General features: G+C 51.0%; 1 protein-coding gene across 6 annotated transcripts in view; it reads left to right on the plus strand.

Annotated features, from left to right (window-relative positions):
* The window catches only part of Whrn (whirlin), an 86,600-nt gene that overhangs the window by 29,253 nt on the left and 42,975 nt on the right, over positions 1-14,372 (plus strand). For all 6 annotated transcript variants that reach the window (XM_052716384.1, XM_052716385.1, XM_052716380.1 and 3 more), the window contains exon 3: positions 6,140-6,265. In XM_052716384.1, coding sequence (XP_052572344.1) covers positions 6,140-6,265 — 126 coding nt within the window. The remainder of the gene's footprint in view (positions 1-6,139; positions 6,266-14,372) is intronic.

Here is a 14,372-nt window from a genome sequence, read left to right on the forward strand (position 1 = left end):
CATGACTGCATCTTGGAAGCAGCTTGCAGTGAAAATGGTGTGTGTTGCCCTGACCTGCGATGTTGGCTGGACAGGAAGAAGGCAGAGCAAGGAGGCAGCTGGGTGGGAGGGAAATTGAGTGTTGCTGGGGCTCTTTGGAGTAGAAAGAATGAGCAAGAGGCTTCCAGACCCTTTTCTGGGGTATGTGTCCCTCCACTGGGGAGCAGGTTGTGCTGGGGACTCTCTTTTCCTGTGTTCTGTGTGTCAAAGTGAGCATTTAGCCTTGGCTCATTTGTAGCAGTTTTCTGCTAGAATTCTGCATGTAATTACTGGTGCACACAAGTCATAGTGCTGTCTCCATTTTTATTTGAGGGAAGTCACTCTTCTGCTGATGGACACCAGCCTGCTGCTTGGCTGTTTACCCCAGCTACAGCCTCAGGATTTCCATGGAGTGTTGTGGAATCATTTGGCTCAAAGGCCAGAGCTATTCAGTTCTTGCAGACGGTGTCATTAGTATTGATGAGAGCATTGAGGCATGCAGGGGCAGAGTGCATTGCCCCAGGACACACTGCTGGTGAATGGCTGAGGCAGGCCTCACTTCCATTTTCAGACGTGTCTCTAACTATTCAGTCTCCCCTGACTCTGGCCCTTAGAGCTGGCCTCTACACAGCCATAGATATTGGGCTGCACTGCTCATGACGTTGAGTATCTTGGTCAGCGTCTGTGACACTCCACTGTAGTCTCACACTACAGCTTCCCTCTGGGATGAGCAGTGAGAGCCTGCAGCAGCTCAAGGCTCTTCACAGACAGAGGCAGGACCGGCCAGCCTCAGGAGCACCAGGTTGAAACTTGCTTCTTAAGCTTTTTATCACTGACTTGGAACAAGCTATTTAAACTTGAGTGGACCACCTAAGTGCCTTTGTACATGACTTGGGGACCTTCCCACCAGCCTGTATGAAGAATAACCGTGCGCATAAGCTCAGAGTGCAGTGCGGGGGATGTGGCAATTCATTTTAATAACAGCATCAGCTATCAAAGGCCAAGGAGGAGTGAGGTGCCTTTCACATTGTTCTCTCCAGAATACTGATCAAATACCTCTGAGGGGCCCCAAACCACCCTGAGTATCGGGGGCACCTCTGTGAAGAACAAAGATGGCCACTGTCCAGGAGGGTGACCCTCCAGGATGTGGGGCTGCCGCAGAGGTATTGGAACAAATGACATGTGGCATATTATACAGGGGTGGGTTACTCCAAGAAGGGCTCAGGACACAGTGGGGTGACTTTAGAGGGAGCAGAGAAGGCCCCATTCAAAGGTAATAGGTGTGTGCTGCCATCCTGTGGGTAGAAGGTTCCTGAGAGACCTTTTTGAAGTTAAAGGGGATGGAGGCAAAAACCATTAACAGCCTGCAGAGCCCGAAGATTCTGATTTAAGGAAGAGAGCTTAGAGCAGAAGAGGGACCGGGTGCATGTCAGATGCCACGCATCATCTCAGGCTGCTGCTGGGGCAGAGGGGGATGGAGGACCTTAGAGTCCTCGTCCTCACCACAGCTCTGAAGGATGGAAAGTGTTAGGAATCCCTTGGGCTGCAGATAACAGACACTCCGGGTCACAGGAGCTTTAAACATGGAGGGTCCTTATTGCTTCACTCAGTGTTGCTGGCCAGGCAGCCACTCAGCAGCTTAGCCTGGAGGTGGGCGTCCCTTCTCTCGCTGCTGGCGTTACTTTAGGCTTGTTGCTTCTTGTCTGCAACCCTGCCGTCATGACTCCTACCATCATAGTCTCTCACAGCTGTGTCCCGAGGAAGCTCTGTCTGTCTCTGCTTCTCTGTTTTTAGTGAATGATTTTTCTGAGAATCGCTACCAGATAGCCGCTCCCATGCCTCTTACCTGAAAGTGACTCAGGACCACCTAGGTACCCTGGCAGGGGAAGCAAAGAGCTTTGGAGCTGCCAGAGGGAAGGATGCTGACTTTGGGGAAACTCCCCTTGTGCTCTGGACAGACTCGGGACTCAACACAAGACATGACGGGATGGCCGCGGGCTGGGCCGCCAGCAGCACATGCCCCATGCAGTTGGCATGATTCTCATTTTGCCTATGGAGAGCACGAAGATAGAGAAGTGACCAGGCTTGCCCCCAGGTACCCAGTAGTGGAGAACAAGGCCCCTGACTGAACTCAGGCCGGTGTGGATCGTGCCCTCATCATTTTGCAACCTAGTGAGGACTGAGCCTGTTTCCCTCTCTAGAAAGTGAGACTGGTAACAGGAGCATAGGAGTGACACAAATGGGGGGACCGTATAGCAACCCGAGTACCACCTCCACGGTGACAAGGGACAAGTCTAGTGACTCTGGTAGTAATTTGTTCCTATTCTAGTAAACACATCACGGCAGTGGTGTTCTCTCTGCTTGGCAAGAACACTGTCATTTTCTCCCCATAAATGAATTCTGCTCACGTCAAACATTGGTTGGATTTCCAGCGGGTGATGGAGGCAAATCACCCCGTGGTTGATAGAGGTTTATTATATTTCTGTGATCCAAATTTCATTCTGTTCTGATGTGAAGGGTTTGTTGGGGGGTGTCAAGGAGATGAGGGGTGCTCTATTTTCATCTCTGGGGTTCAGGGAGGCTGCCTCAGGCACCTGCTGCTGTCCGAGTGTCCTGGGCTTGCGTGCACAGTCTCACCGGCGCTTCTGTTTCCTGCCCGTGGAATCTTCAGATCCTTGTGTCCTGGAACTGGAAGGGCCTGCAGGTGCCCAGGGAGCAGTCTTGAGGCTGAAGCTACCTGCTGGCCCCAGGCAGCCTCACCCTTACCGCTGTCTGAAGCCCACCTCTGTATTTTGTCCCATCTGGTGGGGGTCTCCAGAACTTGACCTGGCTTCTCTCTCTCCATCCACTCTAAACACTAGCCTGAGCCTGTCACCCCCCTCTGGCCTCTTGTGCTGGCCCAGCCTTCTGCTCATCCCCACCACACTCCGGCCACATGGAGTCCTTTATGACCCAGTGGCTAGACTGTACCGTGGAACGGTCACGTTCCTCCCTCCCTGCAGTTCACAAGGCTCTCGGGTGTGGTTCCCAGGGCTTTGCTCCCAACCTTCGATACCACCTAAGCCCAGGGTCTGTGGAAAGCTGATAAGAGGGTGCCAGGGAAGTAGGATACTGCCTGACTCTAGGGACACAAATAGAGTTTTTTGTTTGTTTGTTTTTTGTTTTTTTTCTAGTCCCTCGTGGAACTTAGAAGCCTTGTGCAGAAGATGGACTTTGCAGAGGTGACTCAGTGAAGGGTCTTCAAATAGGAAATTGTCCTGGGTTATCTGGGCAGCCCAGTGTCACCAGTGTCCTCAGAGGAGGGATAGGAGGGTGTGAGTCAGAGGAAAGGCATTGTCATGCGGGAAGTAGGGAGCCCATGGGAAGGTTCTAATGTCTGAGCTGAGAGAAGCTCCTAGATGCACACAGCCCTGGAGCCTCCAGAAGGAAGTCTGTCTCCTCCCCAGTCCACACTGTTCACTTTCAGGGATGCTTTGGTCCTAAGCTGCTAACAATTTGTTCCACAGTGATGTGGTGCCCAGACACCAGCAGTGGCGAGAGGACACAGACCTGGCAGGGAGGAGGGGATTGCTTGGCTGTCCCAGCAGGGGCTTCTCTGGTCCCGAAATGACTGCAGTTCTGAGGAAGGTTTTGGGTAGGGCAGTTCCCAGGAAGGGATTCCTGGTGAAGCCTCACTGATGAGCACCCCAGCCTTCATCCCAGGGGATCTCCTCCACCTTCCAGGGGGTGGGTGGTGCTCATATAACCCACATCCCTTTTTCTGTTTTCTTGTTACCCTGTGCTGTCAGGAGTGTCTCCAGGGACCCTGCCACACTATTCACTGGCTGTGCCTGGCTTGGACCTTGTGCAGACACAGGGTTCTCTGGAACATGTCTGGATGGAAGGACCGGGGAAGCTCATAGCCACCAGTCTGTCTAGGATGTGAGACAGCCATCAGTCATCATCTCCCAAGAACTGATCCTGCTTCTGGAAGCTTAGCCAGTGGCTTCCCTTATGATGCTTTGAGTGCTTTTTGTGCACATACAGCTCTCCGTACAGCTCTCCCCATCCCCCTTCCAGGCAAGGAAACTGAGACACAGGGCATGAAACTCATTCAGGGCCACACACCTCCTGAGTGTTATTCACTTCAGTAGTCTGGCTCTGGAGCCAGCCTATGTCACCTCCCAAATACACAAGCCTGTATGTGGTGGGGAACCAGGGTGGGCATCAGACCTAAGTTAACTTAAGTCCATATAAGCCTCAGATGGGTCCTGTAGCAAGGTGGGGGCAGAGCCTAAAGTCTGGGGTAGCAGCTCCTGGGTCTGATCTGGGAGTCTGCAGAGGCATGGGTTCAGGAGAACATGTCTGTTTTTCTGATCCTCCCCGACTCGTGGCCTGGTGCATCCCATCCTAGCTTGAGGAAGGCTATCATGAGTGGCCACAACACTCATAGAGTTACAGCTGGGTTCTTCCCCACCCTTCTAGACCCAACTTGGCCACAGCCAGATACACTTGCCTGATGTCAGCAGGGTTTGGGTTTTGTTTTTTTTTTCCTACGTAAGCTTTACCATATGCAAAATGGAACCAACCTGCATCAGATCACATTTATTGAACATGTCCTGTGACATTTACTAAAGCTTCACGTGGCAGTGTGCTTGGGTCGATATAAATCAGGCAGACGCCAGCTTTGTCCTTGTGTTCAGATAATGGGGCCGAGACACAGTGAGGTTAAGTGACTTCCCTGCCCTGTCTTCTTTGGCACCTCTGCCCAGGTGGATGCTGAATTAAATGAGGAACTGGAGTGAAGGAAAAGGCTCTTCCTGTAACAGTAGCTGAGTGACTTTGGAAAGTAAGACAGCTCATTATTGGGGGGTGGAGAGACAGCTCAGTGGTTAAGAGCACTGGCTGCTCTTCCAGAGGATCTGGGTTCAATTCCCAGCACTCACATGGAAGCTCACAACTGTCTGTAATTCCAGTTCTAGGGGACCCGACACCCTCATACAGATACACATGTAGGCAAGACACCAATGCACATTAAATAAAAACAAATCATTGAAACAAAAAAGACAGCTCGTAGTGACACTTGCCCTCCATGATGCCTGAAGGTCATGTCCCCCACTTTCCGCCATAGGTGTTCACCCTGTCCTTTCCTGGGTCCCTTACATTTTCATGAGTTTTCTCTTAATGGGGGTTGTTTTATCTCTCTGGGCTAGGTTTGAGCTATCCTAGCCCCTCCCCTTTTCCCCATAAATCCTTGCATGCCTGAGGTACATGTTGTCCTATGCACCTCCTCCCCTAAGAGTCCCCTGTGGCTCACCTCCAAGGCTTGTGCTCCTACTGTCTAGCACTGACAGTCTGGCCCATGTGTTCAGCCTCCCAGCTCCTCAGAGACACACCACTTTCTCCAGAAAGCCCCCACCCTCTTGGTCCCTGTCTGCGCCTATGTCTCTCTGTAGCCATGTGGCTCACGAGCCCCTCCTTGTGCTCTGGTCCTGCTGCAACTTGAAGGTCTCTGACCCATTCCACCTCACTGTGATCCCTTCCTGAGCAGGGTAGCGTCTAGGCACCTCCACAGCCCCCACATCAGCATGGGGACGTACTGGGTTGGTGTGCCCTGAGTGTGCAGAAAGGGGTGGAATGTAGCACCGTGGCCTAGCAGAGCAGTGGTATTGTAGACCCTGGAGAGGTGGGAGGCTCCCCGGGGAGATGGAGTCCCTCTGTGTTCAAATGGTAGTGGCACTAAGCTGAAATCAAGCCTTGGTCCTATGGAGGAAAGATGAGTAAGTATGTGGGCTGAGCGCTGGAACAAGAAGTCACCTTTGGCTGAAGTATAGATGGATGCTCAAGGCAGCCCCAAGATGTCCTGATAATGGACACCAACCTCACGTGCAAATGCGCTTGGGGATGTTAGTGCTAAGGGGCCTTTGGGGGTAGTGCCTTGCACTGCCTCTGTTTGTGTCGTGAGCAGAGGGGCAGGGCAGGGCAGGGCTGAGGCAGGCCCTGGGACCTTGCCTTGCACTTCTTTGTTGGTTAGGATCCTATGCTTTTCAGGGCTTAGGAGGAGTTTTGTGATGTGCTGCCCTTCCTGGCTCGGGGCTTGGCTCCCTCCAGGTTAATGTACCTACCTCTCTTCTTCCTATAGGTAAACTTGGTGCTGGGGGACGGCCGGTCCCTGGGCCTCACAATCCGAGGTGGAGCTGAGTACGGCCTTGGCATTTACATCACCGGTGTGGACCCAGGCTCCGAAGCAGAAAGCAGCGGGCTCAAGGTGAGGGGACAATGGGCCATGGGCTGCATGTGTGGGGATGTGGGTGGGAAAGATCTTGCAGCTGATTTACTTCAGCAGAGTAGGTGGTGGCCCAGCTGAGGACAGGATCAGCTGGGAAGCCCCAACTGACTGCTGGGTCTCTAATGTACAATTCTGAGCAGCAGCAGGGTGGCTTCCTACACTGCACTAGGCAGTGGGCCAGCCCAGCTCTTTTGAGGCTGCTGTTCTGCAAACCTGGCTGATAGCCATGATGGCCTTGACCCCAGGGCTTGTATGACACATTCAGAGAGCAGAAGAGAGGAAGCTAGCTATAAACTGGACTGTGGCTATAGGAGGCAGCTTCAGGGCTAGCATCCAATCCAGACCAGCAGTTACTGAAACTGCATGATTAATTAGCTCATGTTCTAAGCAGAGCTGTGTGCCCAGCACTTCACATGTATCATTTCACGCTACCTGGCGGAGTAAGGTGAGTGTCCCCAGGTTCTTCCAGATATAAAGAGGTCCCACCAACTGGTCTAAAGTGGGGTTCGAAACAAAGCTTGTGCCCAGTGAGTCTTGACTAAGTCCCAAAGCCCAGGGTGTAGTCTGCAGTGATGAACACCTTACTAGGGATAACTAGCAAGTCATCGGACAGCCAGAGACGCTGCATGCAAGGATGCTGGCCCAGGACCCAGATCACTGTGATACATGACAGTGTGTGTTTGAGCAGTCATAGATGCTGGGTCCACAGTGATGTGGAGTGCTGATGGTGGGCAAAGGTGGCATTTGAGCCAGGCCTTGGGGACAAGAGAGGTAGATGACAAAACAAGCTGGGAAGAAATGGGATGCAGGGCTGAACGATTTCATAGATTGGCCACAGATGACTAAATGAATACCAGCCCAAGCTCGGTCAGAGGGAGAGGTGTCCTCAACAAAGGGTCTGGCGTGTGCATGTGAGTGTGTGCATGTGTGCATGCATGCATGCATCTTGGGATCCACCAGGCCCCAAATCCCAGCATGGCAAACAGACTGCCATAGGGGAGGTGAAGCAAAAATAGGCTTTCGGGAAATACGGGCATTTGGAAAGTGCTCTGGGCTCCATGGGGGAAAGACAGTGCCGTGTCCCACTCCACTCCATTCCTTCTTGGCTGTGTGACCTTGGAGCCTCCTCCACCTGCCTGACCCTTCCTGTCCCTGCTAAGGAACATGCTTGCCTCAGGGCTATTGAAAAGATGAAAAAGAAACAAACTAACAGCATCATTAGTTATTGTAGTAAATATGGGTATAGACTGTGTCTCTCTAAAATTCTCATATCCAAATCCTCATCCTTCAGTGTTGGGGTCAGGAGTTGGGGCCCTTGGAAAGTGGCTAGGTCATGTGGGTGGAACCCTCATCTATGGTATCACTAACCTAGCAAGGGCATCCTCACCAGGCGCAGAATCCACTGGCATTTTAATGTTGAGCTGCCCAGACTCTGGAACTGTCAGCAATAATCTGTGCATAAGCCATAATGTGGTGATATATTGTGCACCCCAATAAAACTTATCTAGGGATCAGAGGACAGAGCGAGCCACTAGATTAGACATAGAGGCCAGACTGTGATGGTACACACCCTTAATCTTATCACTCAGGAGTCAGAGATCCTCTGGACCTCTGTGAGTTCAAGGCCACACTGGGAACAGAGCCAGGTGTGGTAACACACATTTTTAATTCCAACACTTGAGACCTCATGCCTTTGTTTGGGAAGCACACACGCCTTTAATCCCAGGAGGTGATGTCAGGGCAGAGAAAGATATATAAGGTATGAGGAAACAGGATCAGCTGAGAGGTTGGCAAGGCGAGGTTGGCTGTGGCTTGCTCTGCTTCTCTGATCTTTCAGCTTTCACCCCAGTGTCTGGCTCTGGGGTTTTTGTTTGTTTGTTTGTTTTGTTTTGTTTTTATCAATAAGACCGTTCAGCAGTTCGTGTTACATCATCCTGTCTGTGGGACTGTGTTGTCACCATTACATTATAGAGAGGGGGTCACAGGGCTCCACTCCAGCCCTAGGCAGCTAATGTTTGCTGGGGGAAGGAGAGACATTTCCTTCAGTGATGCAACTACTGTCTAATTGCACATGTAAATAAATCCCTACTCCTGAACCTGTAAGTGTAATGAACCTCATTGGGTCTCTCTCTCTCTCTCTCTCTCTCTCTCTCTCTCTCTCTCTCTCCCCTCTCTCTCTCTCTCACACACACACACACACACACACACACTCAATGCACATGGGGGGGGGCACAGACACTGTCTCTGACCTCCAGGAGTTATGTTCTGCTGGGAAGATGGGCACCACAGATACCCTGTTCATTTAGTTAGAAAGAAAGCAAAGGAGACACATGTAAAACGTCCCCACTGCCTGAGTTTGTCAGGTGGTTTCGGGCACTCAGGGGTAATTTGCTTGCAAACTGCCCACCTTCAGTTAAGCCCAATGCTGTCCTCAGCAGGGAGGCGCGCTCGGAAGGTGGCTACCACTTCCTTTCCCCTCACAGGCGGCCCCTTGCCTGTGCTGACACCTGCCCACACTCACTTGGGCATCCAGCACTGATTAAGTCTGTTTATTGCAGTGCACTTTCCGTGGAATTAGGCATATTGAAGTGGAATAAAGGGCCCGCTTGTGTGGGTGGTAGAGCCAGAACAGGCTTTATTTGTAAATAGCGCTCCGTGCTGTGGCGCGGTGCTTTCGTGAGGGGAAAGCGCCGCCTTCCACAGGGCTTCCAGCTGCTCAGCCCACTTAGCTTCCAGGGCCCAGTGTGAGTCCAGAGAGGGGGCAGGACGCCCGGGCCCTGAGTGGAAAAACACTTGCGAGGTCAGCCAGACCCCCAGCATTTAACCCAGGGTGGTCTGTGCAGCTTGGAGCTTGTCGACCTTCCTAGCAGGAATAGACCCCCTCCCCTCTTCACCATTTATCTTTGGATTCCTCCTATTTTTTTTTTTTTTTACAGTGCTCTCCCATACCCAGCCAATCTCCAGTCCTTCCGAAGAGCGGACCACTAAGCCTCCTTTGTTCCCTTAAGGACAGCCTATATTGAATGGCATTCAGAAGCAATCGTAATAGCGGTTGCCATTCATTTAACAGGTTATTATGAGTGAGACATGGTGCTAACATTTAGACACATCTGCTTGTATTTAATCCTTTCCATAGCCCTGTAGGATGGGGGTGGGGGCCTTCACAGCACAATTTAGCAGATGAGCAACTGAGGCTCAGAGAAGTGCAGTAACTTGCCCAGGGTCGGGTCACACAGGGATCCCAGCACCGGCCTTCTGACCCTTGTAGCTACATACTTTGTTCTACCATTGCTCTATTGATGCTGTCCCAGGTTGACCAACCCCATGGCCTCTGCTGAGTCTGTCCAGGCTGGGAACCCATCCCTTCCCCACCATGGGGACCAGGCTGCTGTCCTAGATAGGATCCTTGGAGCAGGACCTTTGCTCCTGGGAATGTCCCACTTGTGAGGCCACTGCTCTGCGGCCTGTGGCTTTGGAGCAGGCCTGTCATGCATCTGGAGAAGAAACAGTACCTTAGTGACAGGGGATAGTCTGCACTTTGCAGGTCTATCAGGGAACCTGGGCTGTGTGTTGCCTTTGTGGGACTGAGCTGACCCCTCTGCAGACTAGCTTTTCTAGCTCTGCCCACCTGGTCTCTCTGGATCAAGCTTCCTTAGAGCAACACCCTGTGCTGGGGACCCACCAGGTGGCAGGAAACCTGCTTGCGTCATCCACTCAGATCTTCACACAGCTCTGCAAGGTAGAACCTTTGGTTCCACGCATGTCAGGAGGGTGTGTGTCTGAAGTGTCCCAGCTCCCGGCTGTGAGAGGTAGAACCTAGGGTGTACTGCTCCCTGATGCCCCTGCCCACAACCGAGCACATAGTTGGTGCTCAGGATGGCTCCTGGAAGGACTGTGGCCAGGGCAGGCCCTGACCAAGCTCTGATCTTGAGCCCCTTCTCCACTGTATCCCAGCTTGAGCACAGCAGGGCTGGCATGTTGATGAAAGCGGTGTTAGTGGCTGTATTGGTTTGTTTTCCTCGTGGTTATGACTAAAGGCTGACAAAGGCAATTTAGAAAAGGGTTTATTTTGAGGGTACAGTCAATCCATCATGGCAGCAGGAGTGTGAGGCAGCCGGTCACATTGCACCCACAGGCAGGATGCAGACCGGGACTTCAGTCCATGGAATGACACCATGCATATTTAAGGTGAAACCTCAATTAAACCTTTCTGGACACACACTTCTAGACACCCAGAGGTATGTTTTCGTGGGATTTTAAGTCTAGTCCAGTTGACAAGATTCATCAGCCATCCTAGTAAACTTACTGCCCACATGGGATGTGAGCTGCACAGCCAGCCCTTGCTCCTCGGTGTGGATTGCTTTGCGCTAAAGCAGGCCGCATGGCACCACTGCCCACAGTGAAGCTGCTCGATGCAGGTTCCCTGAGAGTGTTCCAGAGTCCCTCTCTGGTTCTGAGGGAGCAGGCAAGTGGCAGAGGCCAGTCCATGCTCATCTCTCAGCCTCCAACTTTCCTCATTTACACCTGAGGAAGGGGAAAGGCAAGCTGTGAGGAGAGTCCCGAGGTCTGGACTCCCACAGGACTCCTCTCAACATTCAGCTAGGCCTTGCAGGCCAACTGTGTCTCATGCTCCCCCCGGGAATCCTAATGGAGTGGAGGAGCCTGGCAGACCCCATGGCTGCCCTCTCTTCCCTCTGGGTGAGAGAAGGGTGTAATTAGTATTGTATGATGCTGTTAAATGAAAGTCCTTCAGATGGACTTTGTGTCATGTGCTCCAGGGGACCCAAACTCGGCCAGACATTAAAAGAGAGAAGCAGCAGAGGACATGGCGGTACCTTAGAAACACTGCTGATCATATGGTGATCGTAATGAAAATAACATACATACTGTCTTCACATTTATATAATTCCTAATGGCTAAAAAAAGCAAAACACTCAGCTCAAAAGAACATGCTGTGATGGACTCCTTGGCAGTGCTAAGGAATTTTAGCTGATTTTGTGGCAGTCATAATTAAGATGACAGAAAGAATCGTCTAGTGTTTATATAATTCTTGAGAGTCTGAGGGCATTTTGCAAACAGTGCTCTACCTTTTCTTCTGCAACTTAAAATGAACGAACCGATTTCTTGAATGACACCAACTGTTCACACTTAGGAAAAGAAAAATAGGTAACCTGTATACCTGTCCAAGAAGTTAAGTTTGTAGTTATAAACCATCCCCAAAAGAAAACACAAGCCCAGACACTTTCACAGATAAAGCTACAAGGGGGTTCAGCAAGAAGTACCAGGTAGTCCCTTCTTGCAAACAGATGAGCGTGTGCTTCCCAGATCATGTCATGAAGCCAACACGATACACTCCTATGACCAAGCAAGCTCAGTACCAGGAAAGAAAGTGATAGAGTGTGGTCCTTCATGAATGTAGGTGCTAACACCCCCAGGAGAACATCATCAAATCCACCAGGAACAAAGACTCTGGAGAGATGGCTCTGTGGGTGAAGTGTCTCGGCCTGCGTTTAAGTGTGAGGACAGGAGCTGGGACCCCCAGCACACACATAAATGCCATAAATGCCAGCAGGTGTGGTGGCCACCTACAATCTCAGCACTCGAGGGCAGAGACAGAGAGTCCCAGGGCATACTAGCGAAACTGGATCGGCTATATCTGCATGCTCGAGGTTCAAGTGAAAGATCCCGCTATGACAGTTAGGGTAGAGAGAGATCACGTAAGACACTTAGTGTCCTCTCATTTCCAGATGCACATGCATGCATGTGCATCCACATATACGTACATGCACACACACACACACATCTTAGTGAACTAGGGATTGAAGGAAATGAGTCAATGAAGGATATCTTTAAAAAAAAAAAAAGCAGGGGCTGGAGAGATGGCTTGATGGTGAAGAACACTTATTGCATAGGACCCATGCCAAGACCCTTGTCAGAACTGCCTATAACTCCAGCTCCAGGGGACATGATGCCCTCGTCTGGCCTCCACAGGTCTCCACACTAATGTGTACATACCACCACCACCGCCACCCCACACACACAATTAAAAATAACATTTTAAAATAATACATCTAGCAAACATGGATCATGAAGCTTCATTCACATGTTGAAGCGCTAAGTGTCTTTGCCTAAGATTGCAGAAAGGTAAAAATGTCCTGAACACCCAATTCAGCAGCATTCTAAAAGTTGTAGTCAATCCACTAAGTCAAGAAAAGGAAAAGGAAAAAAAAGGAATGAGAAACTGTTTTCCAAGGATCACAGAAAGTTCTCAAGAACCCGCAAAAGAGCAGCTGTAGTGAACGAACTGAGCACGGTGGAAGGATGCAGTCAGCCACCAGGGCCGGTGGCTTGACCTGTGTTTCCACTCAGGGAGGGTGAGGTAGAAGGGCCTCTAGTTAGAGACCAGCTTGGTTGAGGTAGTGATTCCTGGTCAGCCTGTGCTGAATAGCAAAACCCTGGCCCCCACCACCAATGCAGTCAACACCAAGCACACAAGGGCAGTCCCATAGTCCTTTCAGTAGGTGGTGCTGGGGCAGCTGGGGATCTGTGTGCGGACCAGTGGACCTCAACTTTAAAGGAAGAGCGACAGAAAGTGAACAGAGGCTCCAGCTGAGTCTCGTGCTTTTGTGAGGTTCTCAACCCTCCTAATGCCACGACCCTCTAACACAGTTCTCTATGTTGTGGTGACCCCCTCACCATAAAATTACTCTGCTGCTGTAATTTTGCTACTGTTAAGAATCATAATGTAAATATTTGATATGGAGATGGTCTTAGGTGACCCATGTAAAAAGGTTATTCGACACCCCCTCCCAAAGGGGTCGTGACCCACAGGTTGGGCACAACTGCACTAGAGGAATGCATAAGGCAAAGCATGAATGGCCTTAGGCAGGGAAAGCACCGGCCATAAAAGAAGGAGGGGAGTCACCAGGGCTGGATAAAGACCCTAGAGACATACTTCCTCTGGCCAGGCTGCACCGCCTAGTGTTCCCACAACCTTCCAAGTATTTCCAATAGGAGAGCAGGCGTGGAGCTCCAGAAGTTGGAACTGGGGGACAGTGGAGGTGTCAAGCATTTTGGCTTCCTTCTGCATCTCCAGCTGCAAGCTCTTTCTCCTCAAGAGTGTGGATTAAGACTTCTGAAACTATGTCATTTCCAAGAAAATCATCTGATAGGCTAGTCTGAGGTCACAGGAGCCAGGATTACAGATTTACAGGAAAGGGGAGATGGGGGAAGCCCCGTGCTAAAGGATTAGTCAGCTCACACAGAGAGGAGCGGATTCAGAACCACACAGAGGGCACATGGCATGTGTGTGCATGAGTTATGCTCTGAACACACAGTGCCTTGAGCCATGCTCAAGAGGGACTGGAGGGGCTGGAGGCAGAGATGCCCCCATACAGCACGCACGTGCGCGCGCACACACACCGCCAACTCATGTCTGGGTTTGTGAGTACTGTTCTCCAAGTAAGAAGAACCTAAGAACCTGGGCTCTTGGTAAAAAGGACTAATGTCAGGTAGGGAAGATCTAAGATAGGCTTGTGACTTCTTTCTTTTTATGACTTTATTTTAGGGATGCTGGCACATGCCTGTAATCCATTACTTTAGAGGCTGAATCAGGAAAACTACTAATTTGAGGCCAGCCTTGGCTATGCACTGAACCTTGTCTTTGTGTGTGTGTGTGGGGGGGGTGCGTGTTCTTATGTAGCCCAGGTTGACCTCAGACCACTATGTATGGAGGATGACTTTCAACTTCTGGACCTCCTCTAATCCTGAGTGCTGGGATCACAGGCCTGTAGCACACAAGCACTTTATGCTGTTCTGGGGAATCCACCATAGGGGGTTGTGTATGCTATGCAAGCAAGTCTACCCACTGAGCTATATCCCCAGCCCAAGCTTGTAATTTCGGGTACCAGAGGCAAAGACGCGCTAAAACAGGACCAAGCCAAGAGGTAAACAAACGAAGTATATTCAGTGTGCACAGTGCTCCTGAGAGGGCGCCCAGCAGCCGAAGGAGAATGAAGTGTGTATTCATGAGCCTGGCTCTGTACTGAGGGGATTACAGAAAGGACGGAGTACACAAATCAACGCC

Source organism: Peromyscus californicus, unplaced genomic scaffold (genome assembly GCF_007827085.1).
Source record: "Peromyscus californicus insignis strain IS unplaced genomic scaffold, ASM782708v3 Scaffold_5__1_contigs__length_169319896, whole genome shotgun sequence".
Classification (NCBI taxonomy): Eukaryota; Metazoa; Chordata; class Mammalia; order Rodentia; family Cricetidae; genus Peromyscus; species Peromyscus californicus.